The sequence below is a fragment of the Myotis brandtii genome, unplaced genomic scaffold (genome assembly GCF_000412655.1).
Source record: "Myotis brandtii unplaced genomic scaffold, ASM41265v1 scaffold463, whole genome shotgun sequence".
Lineage (NCBI taxonomy): Eukaryota > Metazoa > Chordata > Mammalia > Chiroptera > Vespertilionidae > Myotis > Myotis brandtii.
In genome coordinates this window covers 797558-807133 of record NW_005367694.1, presented here as the reverse complement: position 1 = coordinate 807133, position 9576 = coordinate 797558, and the positions used below count along the sequence as shown (strand labels likewise).

Sequence of the window (9576 nt, the reverse complement as noted above, 5' to 3'; positions counted from 1 at the left end):
TAGTTACAAGTGGATATCACTATGCATTTTAACTAGTTCCCCCCCCCAAAAAGTTATTAAAAAGTTCCAAAGATTAAACAGTGAAAAGTAAATTTCCTTCTTATCTCTGACCTATGAGCCTCCTGTATTGTCCCTGGAAGTCATGTCTCTTCTTGCAGGTCCTTTCTGAGATAATGACTAAATACATAAGCCTCCATTTTTAATTTTTAAAGGAATGAGAGTTTTATTTATATACTATCTGTACTTAAAAAAATTCATACAAGCATTTCCAATAATGTCAGGAACAAGAATACCTATTAACCACTGTTATTTATTATTTTATAAGCACCAGTCAATCACCTTAGGCAAGGGGGAAAAATGAGGCAAAATTATCATTATTCAAATATATAATTATATACTTGGAAAGAACAGAGCAATTGAAATATTGCCATGAATAATAAATTCAGTAAGGCAGCTGGGTAAAAATTAATTTTAATACTTCTCTATGTTCTTCTGAAAATATGAGGGGAAAAAGTCCCATTTGTAACAGTAGAGAAAAAAAGATAAAACAAAATTTAAACAAAAAAAGTACAAAATTTATATAAAGACGAGTGAATCGATACCACTCAGGAACATAAAAAAAACAGGAGAGAATGAGTAGAAAGACACATACTGTCCTTAACTAGGAAGATTCAATATTGTAAAGATGCTGTTTCTCCCCAAATTGATGTTAGGCTCAGCATATTCCCAATTAAAATAAAAATAAGATTTCTGTAAACTGCATAAGCTGATTCTGATTTCAAATGTCATACAAAAGAAAAAAAAATACAACCATGAGAAAATAGCCTTTCAAATCCTGAAAAATAAAAATAAAAACTACCTAAGTTAAAACTATTTGATACTGGTGAGTGAATAGGGAGATGAGATCAATTGAATACAATTAAAGCCCAGAGATAGACTTAAATACATGTGAGATTTTTAGCACATGATTAAGGGAACCTTTCAACTGGCAGTGAAAATGTACGTCATTTAATGAGTATTGGAATAAATGACTAGCCACAAGGACAAAATAAATCTTCCCTTCATTTTCACTTATCCTGATAAACACACTGTGTGATCTTTAGGGTAGTTGTACTTATAAATAATAGTATTCTTGGTGCACACGTTAGTACATCTAATAAAATCTATTTCCAGATGTGAAATTGCTAAGGCAAAAGCTATATGCATTTAAATTTGCCTTTCCAATGTAGCAATTCCCACACATGATGTAGGAACTGCCTAAAGCTTAGCAGGGACAAATATTTTCCATCCTCAGAAACATAATTCATTCGTAGCAATATTGTATCTCTTACGACATTCCAAATTTAAATCTAATTCACAATCTAAACATTAAAAAGGAGGAATGCACACACCTGAATTTTTCTGGTCCAAATGCTCCATAAAAAGTAGTCAATTTTTCATGAGCCCTTAGGACCTAAAAAGGAATAACCGATCATCTGCATGCTGTGTGCAGTACTATTAAAATTAGACCTTCTGTTGGAGAAGGCTTACACAAGCCTCATCCTGTCGATTCCCATAAGTATGTCTGCCTTTCAACACAAAACAAAAAAGAGTTGGAATAAAAGAAACATTTCCAATCACATTCAATACAATAAAATTGCAAAAGAGAGGAAGCCATTTGCACATTAATTGTGGGTGCCTTCAAAAGCAATTAGTTTTCCACTAATTTATAAATGCCCTCAGGGTAGAACCTAGCTAGATTATACCAAAAATTTAATTTGAGAGTTAAAAAAATATATATGCACATGTACACACACACACACACACACACACACACACACACACATTTTTGTATCATAACAATCATCATTACAGTTGACATTTATTTGCAGGCTTAACAGGTGCCAGGCACTACGCAAAAAATGATTTATCTAAATAATTTCATTTGACCTCAAAATAACCCTCTATTTGGTTATTAAAGTTACTCTTGAAAAATACTACAGGCCTATCTCTAATTGAAAAATATACAGTCATGAGCTGCATAATGTTTCAGTCAATGACAGACCACACATACGATGGTGGTCCTGTAAGATTATGATGGAACTGAAAAATTCCTATAGCCTAGTGACATCATAGTGCAACGCATTACCCACATATTCGTGGTGATGCTGGTGGAAAGAAATCTACTGCACTGCCAGTCATATGGAAATATAGTACATGTGTTATGTACAATACATAATACTTGATGATAATAAATGACTATGTTTCTAGTTTATGTATTTACTATACTTACTTTTTATTGTTATTTTAGTGTACTCTTTCTACTTATCTAAAAACAGCTGGCACCCGGCTGGTGTGGCTCAGTGGTTGAGCATCAACCCTGGAACCAAGAGGCTGCCAGTTCGATTCCCAGTCAGGACACATCCCGGGATGCTGACTCAAATCTGCAGAGGCAGCCAATCAATGATGTTCCTCTCTCTCATCGATGTTTCTATCTATCTCTCTCCCTTCCTCTCTCTAAAAATCAATGAAACATTAAAACAAAAGTTTGCTGCGCCAAGTGCCCATCAGTAGATGAGTAGTTCAAAACCTGTGGTACATTTACACAATGGAATACTACTTGGCCGTAAAAAAAAAAAAAATCTTACTCTTTGCGACAGCATGGAGAGACCTGAAGAGCATTATGTTAAATGAAATAAGCCAGTCAGAGAAAGACAGGTACTATATGATCTCTCTCATATGTGCTATCTAATGAATAAAATGTACTAACAAGCCAAAGAGAGACCCATAGATAGAGAGCAGGCTGACAGCTACGGGGTGGGGGGCTTGGGAGGCTGAGTGGGGTGGTGGTGGAGGCATTGAGGGGGAAAAAAGAGGAAAAACTCAAAGACATGGACAACAGTGTGGGGAAGGAGGGGTGGGGGGAGCTGGAGGCGGGCATAGGGGGCATAAATGGTGATGGAGATTCGACTTGAGCACACATACACAATACAGTGTACAGATGATGTGATGTGGAATTGTGCACCTGAAACCTGTATAATTTTGTTAACTAGTGTCACCCCAATAAGTTCAAGAAAAAGGAAAAAAAAGTTTTCTGTAAAGCAGTATGCCACATTCTGCCAGCAGCAGCCTCATCCATGCTGTTTACTGCAGCTCCTGATTGCATCATTTTCTCTTGTGCTTGATTTCATCTCATGTTGTTTTATACTCTAATGTAGCCTAACTGTGCCGTGTTTCTAAAGTCCACAGTGGTGGACAGTAAGGTCCTAGGCTTTCACACTCATCACCATTCACTCACAGACTCATCCAGAGCAACCTCCAATCCTGCCCGTTCCACCCATGGAAAGTGCCCTATAGAGGTACTGGTTTTTATCTTTTATACAGTATTTTTACTGCATATTTTCTATGTTTAGATATGGCGCAAATACTCACTGTTGCTATTAAAACGACCTCCAGTATTCAGAACAGTAACATGCTACACAGGGTGTAGTCTAGGAGCAACAGGCCAGGCTATACGATATAGTAGACTGTACCGCGCCTAGGGTTTTGTGGTGTGTGTTTTTTAATTCTTTAAGAATTTATTGAGCCAAACCGATGACGTATGCCAGGGAGCAAGAGCTCAAATGCTCCTGTACCATCTAGGTTTGGGTAAGTGCACTCTGTGGTGTTCGCACAATGACTACATCACCTAACGACACATTTCTCAGGACCATTAGGTGGTGCCTGACTGTAAAGTATATTCACTCGAAAATTAATCCATAAATATAATGTAATTACCTCTTTTAAGCCATAAGAATAGACAAGAACAGTTCTGTCTTCTTTTTTCAAAAGCTAAGATGAACAAGAAACACAGTTAGAATATCTGCTGTTAGGTTTTTCATGAAAGATGAGTATTTTTGTGAATTAAAGGAAAAATTCTCTCTAAAAATAAAATTGCATCAAACTTTGAAATAAATAGTGAACAATAAAGGAATGACCTATCTTAAAAAGCAATGCGCTTTATGAAAGAAGCTCCCAACATTTTGCCCATCTGTTACACCTGGATTTTAAGGAATATAACTAGCAGTGGTGTTCAAAGGTCACTGAGAACAGTCAACAGCAAAAATACTCTTTTTAAAAGGCCTATGATAGAAAAAGAGCTCGTTATTTTTGAAATTATTTGTTTTGCATAAGACAAACACGTTTTAAATGTTATGAAAACGTACCCTGGTTTTGGCATAATTTAGCATTTCCTGGGTCGTTTCATAGGTTATCCACTGAGCCTCCAAGCAGTAATTCACCACAAAGTCATCGTCCTGTTGCATAAATGCCAGACATAGTGAGGTGACCTAACGTTGACCCATCTGTCAATCCAGACACCCTAACACATGGCAGGGAAAACACACCTGGATTTTACGTAGAGTCTCCTTAGCCTCATCTACTAGTTTCTGCCATTCGGTCTGCTCACTGGTGTCCACAGAACTCAGAGCGAGTTTCTCCAATATATCATTTGATTTCACCTTGTAAACAAGCTGTAATATAAACATGCCACATCAAGTACCTTGAAGCCAAAAATGCTGTCTCTCTAGCATCTGGTACATGAAAAAAAATGTTTTTCAATGAACAAATAAATTCACGAGTGACTACCTCAACATCCAGCCCAAACTGAATGGCAAAGCTCTCAGCTTCAGCAAATTTGTGTTTGTGAAGTAACCGACTCAATCTGTGAAGTGGGGGCAAAAATTTCGGTAAAATTTTTATTAATCACGGGATTTAAGTTTTTTATTAAGGGGTAAAGGTTAAAAGAAAATGAGAAGTTACCTGTTTTCTGGTAAAGCTTCTGTAAGACATCTGAGTACTAAGACAGAGACTGAGTCTTCAGAGAGCCTGAAAAAAAGTTTTCACTCTAAGTGCATTTGTCATTCATATTAATAAGTAAAATTTAACTTAGCTGTTATTTAACAACTTATCTGATGAAACAAAGCATGACCTACTCTGGATCATTTTTGCAAATTCCCTCCAGAAGGTATATGGTATCCTACAATAATAACAAAAACATGTTTAAAATTAATGTACAGAATTAATTCATTTTTAAAAATAGTAACAGGAGTTTTCTCATTTTTTTTTAATTATTATTATTATTTTTTAGTTCACACCCGAGGATATTTTTCCATTGATTTTTAGAGAGAGTGGAAGAGAGAGGGAAAGACAAAGAAATATTGATGTGAGAGAAACACATCAATTGGTTGCCTGCTGCACAAGCTCTGACCAAGGCCGGGGGAAGATCCTGTAGCTGAGGTACGTGCCCGTGACTAGAATCGATCCCAGGACCATTCAGTCTGCAGGCCTATGATCTATCCACGGAACCAAACCGTTAGGGTCAGAATTAATTCATTTTATAGTTACTAGAGTAACAACTGGTTTAGGAAAAAGTTATCAATGGAATTCTAAAATCACTGGGAAAACTGTTGGGGAAAAGAATATTCCCGTAGTCTCAAAATAACACCACAAAAACAACTTACTACATACAAAGGGCGAAAGGTACCTTTACAATGGAAATCTGGCATCGCCGCCTTAACCATGTCATCAAATGTAACAACACCAAAGCAGGACAAACAGACATGAGCCCCTTAATGTAATGCAGCTAGAACACAATGTTACCTATGCAGTGTTCTTGCCAAAAAAGATTAGCATGAACCTAATCATGATGGAACAAACAAATCCAACTAGAGCAGTGGTTCTCAACCTTCCTAATGCCGCAACCCTTTAATACAGTTCCTCCTGTTGTGGTGACCCCCAATTTCATTGTTACAAATTGAAAATAATTAAAGCATAGTGATTAATCACAAAAACAATATGTAATTATATATGTGTTTTCCGATGGTCTTAGGCGACCCCTGTGAATGGGTCGTTCGACCCCCAAAGGGGTCGTGACTCACAGGTTGAGAACCGCTGAAATAGAGGGATATTCTATAACACAGCAGCCTAGGACTCAAAAAATGTCAATATCGTAGGAGACAAAAAAAGATTAGGGAAAGGTTCAGATTTAAGTAGACTACCACGTGACCATGACAACGAAATCCGATACATGATGCTTGGTTGGATCCTGGATCAGAAAAAAATATAGCTTAAAAAAAAATAGCTTTGCCACAATTGATAACATTTGAATTTGGATGGTATAACTCATAATAGTTAAATTTTGTAAGTGTGATAACTGTGTTGCAGAAGAATGTCTTTATTCTTCGGAGATACCTGCTGAAGTACTTAGGGGTGATAGGTCATGATGTGGGCAATTAAAAATGTTTTTAAAGATCACAGTTAAGTGCTCGCTTCGGCAGCACATATACTAAAATTGGAACGATACAGAGAAGATTAGCATGGCCCCTGTGCAAGGATGACACGCATATTTTAAAAAAAAAAGAAAAAGATCACAGTTAAAAATTAAATAAAAACAATATCTCCCTGCCTCGTTATCATCTAAATTTCTTGTGAAGACACAAGAAAATGGAATGTGTAATTGACTGATATTTTATTTGATTAACTTTCTGTTCTTTTTTTTAAAATGAAGACTGACCTTGGGCAAATGTATTTGAGGATATATGATAACAATAAATATAGTTATAAACCTGTGATCTACTCAGGTATTCCACTAAATTCCACTCAGGCTTAGCTTATTCTTAATTTTTTAAATATAAAGTAGTTCAAAATGTACATCAACTTACTGTGCTAATTCCTGTTTGGACCAGAGAAGAAACACCAGAAACTTCCAAAGAGTACAGTATTTCCATCATAGGTAATGAATAGACCATGAAATTTTTCATCTGGGGAAAAAAAAGTAGAGCAATTAATTTAGTAGGTCAATATAAACCTCCGAGCACAAGCCAGCACTTCACAATCAAGGACACAGATTAAAACACTTGGTACAGAGCAACATGGGAAAACTAATTTTGAGTCTGTTACTGTCTTACGTAAATGTTACATATAAAATTATGTTCCATCCCACCTTCCAAATCTGAAGAATGAAAATCCACATAGCTCAAGTCCATTCTACAATCTGTATTTAAGGTGAATGTAATCCTTCAGTGTCAGAACTATGTAAGAGTCACTTTATTTTTAAATGTATTTTTATTGATTTCATAGAGGAAGAGATAGAAACATCAATGAGAGAATCATGGATCAGCTGCCTCTTGCACGCCCTCTACTGGGGATCGAGCCCATAACCAAGGAAAGTGTCCTGACCAGAAATTGAACTGTGACCTCTTGGCTCATAGGTTGATGCTCAACCACTGAGCCACCCTGGTCGGGCAGGAGTCACTTTAATTAACATTCTCTTATGGACATTTTATTCCTAAAATGCCCCAACTAAAATGTAGAACTGGGATTTATATCCATATTTTTTAAACAGGAAAAAAAGAACTCTTGCAGGGTTATTTCTGATTTGTGAGGGGTCTGCATGAACTAAGAGCGAATATGTTGTGAGCATTACCTAACAACTACTTTTATATTAATGCTACTTCTAACACATAATATGAAAACACAACGTGAAACAAATTTTCTAGTACCTTCTTATTAGTAGATGTCAGAGCTACTAATTTGAGATTTGTAATCCCTTGCCTAAAAGAGAAAAGAAGGGTTAAGTGAATCACATAAGATTTGTAAGCTAAGTCAAAGTGACATTCTGCATAAAATTTAAAATTCATACACAGATGACATTGAACTTGATTTCTACACATTATGGTTCAGAAGACTGACACTCTTCTTTTTTATTAGTCATTTTTAATCTGGATGCATAACTCAAGCAAGATGCAAACTTCCTTTGCTTGCCTGTTGGCTTATTTATTTTGGACAGACACTCTAACACAATCACTTGAAGGTTCGTATTGCCTGTTCTCAATAAGCTTGGCCAACAATGACATGGTCTTTACCCTGTCGGTCTGTTCACAGTGCTACTTAGAATGCGATATACAGTGAATGATGAGATCAGAACCGGGCAAGAAACCTGGTCCTAACAGAAGGGCAAGCACTACCAGCATCACAACGTACCGCGTGACTGAAGAAGGCGAATCTGCTTCGGTGGTAAGAAGGAACTCTTCTACGTGAAGAGAGGGCCAGTTCCATATGGGAATTAGAGTGTAAATATCCCATAAGCTCAGCACATTCTGCAAGAGAGACATTTCATTGACACATCTTCTTAATGACTTAAAGATTTCCATTTCAGGATATATATATATATATCTCATAATACACAAGACAGTATTTCATCCACATTGGCTAAGGTCAGTGTCTTTGTAAGTCTGACAACATTTTTGGTATTAAACACAATACGAAGGGGAAACATGAAAGGAGAAATGTCAAAAACATACATCAGCATCAAGAACAAAAAGCAGATTATCTATCAGCTGGAACTTCTTTGCACCTACAAAAGAGAAAGCAAGGTGTATAAGGATTATATTCTGCATTACATATAGCTATGTTTAAATAGTAAAGTAATATTTATGGACAAAAAGTTCCCATTCTCATTTATTCCTGTTTCTATATTTTTTAGATGATCACTAAAATGTAAAACTTCCAAAAAAAAAAAAAAAGAGTAACAAAGGTAACATATCAAGAAAAAGTCATGTATGTGGAAAATTATCAATTTAATCTGCCTCGTTTCAAAGAGAGGTTTGGTCAAGGACCCAAAAGCCAGACTCAGAATATTGACATGAACATTAGAACTCACTAATAATTACCAAAAGTAGTTTAATTAACTTATTTTACCTTTAATAATCTCTGCATCAATAACATTCTTAACTGTCATTTCTTTCTTGAGCGGATCTGGCTCCCATTTGGAGATTGCGCAATTACCAGTTCCCTACAGAAGTGACAACAGTACGTCAGTCGCAAATTTCATTCTTAGAGCTGCATTCTTCTCAAAGTGGAAACACCTAAGTTGTACACATTACTAATTTCAAAATATATACTTATATATTCAAACCCAACTCGCTTTCATCTTGTAGTTCCTCTCTTTGTTTTCAACAGAACAGAATGAAAAGGACAGTGAGCTGTTGGTATCGGTTGTGTTCACACGAATATTTAATAAGGAGTATGTATATTCAGGCAACTCACTCTAAAGCCATGGGCTAAACTTTATTTTATGTTTTTAATATATTTTTATTGATTTCAGAGAGGAAGAGAGAGGGGGAGAGAGATAGAAACATCAATGATGAGAGAGAATCATTGATCAGCTGCCTCCTGCACGCCCCCCACTGGGGATGGAGTCTGCAACTCGTCCCCTGACCAGGAATCGAACTGTGAACTCCTAGTTCATAGGTGGACGCTCAACCACTGAACCACACTGGCTGGCCATGGGGTAAACTTTAACTTCGCATGTAAATTTGGCAAGTAAAAATGTTGTTAAATGTGCCCTAACCGGTTTGGCTCAGTGGATAGAGCGTCGGCCTACGGACTGAAAGGTCCCAGGTTCGATTCTGACCAAGGGCACGTACCTTGGTGGCGGGCACATCCCCAGTAGGAGGTGTGCAGGAGGCAGCTGATCGATGTTCCTCTCTCATCGATGTTTCTAACTCTCTATCCCTCTCCCTTCCTCTCTGTGAAAAATCAATAAAATATATTTTA

At 36.7% G+C, this 9576-nt stretch overlaps 1 protein-coding gene across 1 annotated transcript in view; it reads right to left on the bottom strand.

Moving 5' to 3' along the window:
* The window catches only part of KNTC1 (kinetochore associated 1), a 61740-nt gene that overhangs the window by 39495 nt on the left and 12669 nt on the right, over window positions 1–9576 (bottom strand). The window contains exons 6-18 of the mRNA XM_005875566.2: window positions 8945–8964; window positions 8719–8812; window positions 8322–8374; window positions 8002–8117; window positions 7521–7572; window positions 6681–6779; window positions 4953–4996; window positions 4780–4845; window positions 4606–4681; window positions 4365–4490; window positions 4185–4274; window positions 3757–3810; window positions 1392–1453 (exon numbers count right to left, since the gene is read on the bottom strand). Coding sequence (XP_005875628.1) covers window positions 1392–1453; window positions 3757–3810; window positions 4185–4274; window positions 4365–4490; window positions 4606–4681; window positions 4780–4845; window positions 4953–4996; window positions 6681–6779; window positions 7521–7572; window positions 8002–8117; window positions 8322–8374; window positions 8719–8812; window positions 8945–8964 — 952 coding nt within the window. The remainder of the gene's footprint in view (window positions 1–1391; window positions 1454–3756; window positions 3811–4184; window positions 4275–4364; window positions 4491–4605; window positions 4682–4779; window positions 4846–4952; window positions 4997–6680; window positions 6780–7520; window positions 7573–8001; window positions 8118–8321; window positions 8375–8718; window positions 8813–8944; window positions 8965–9576) is intronic.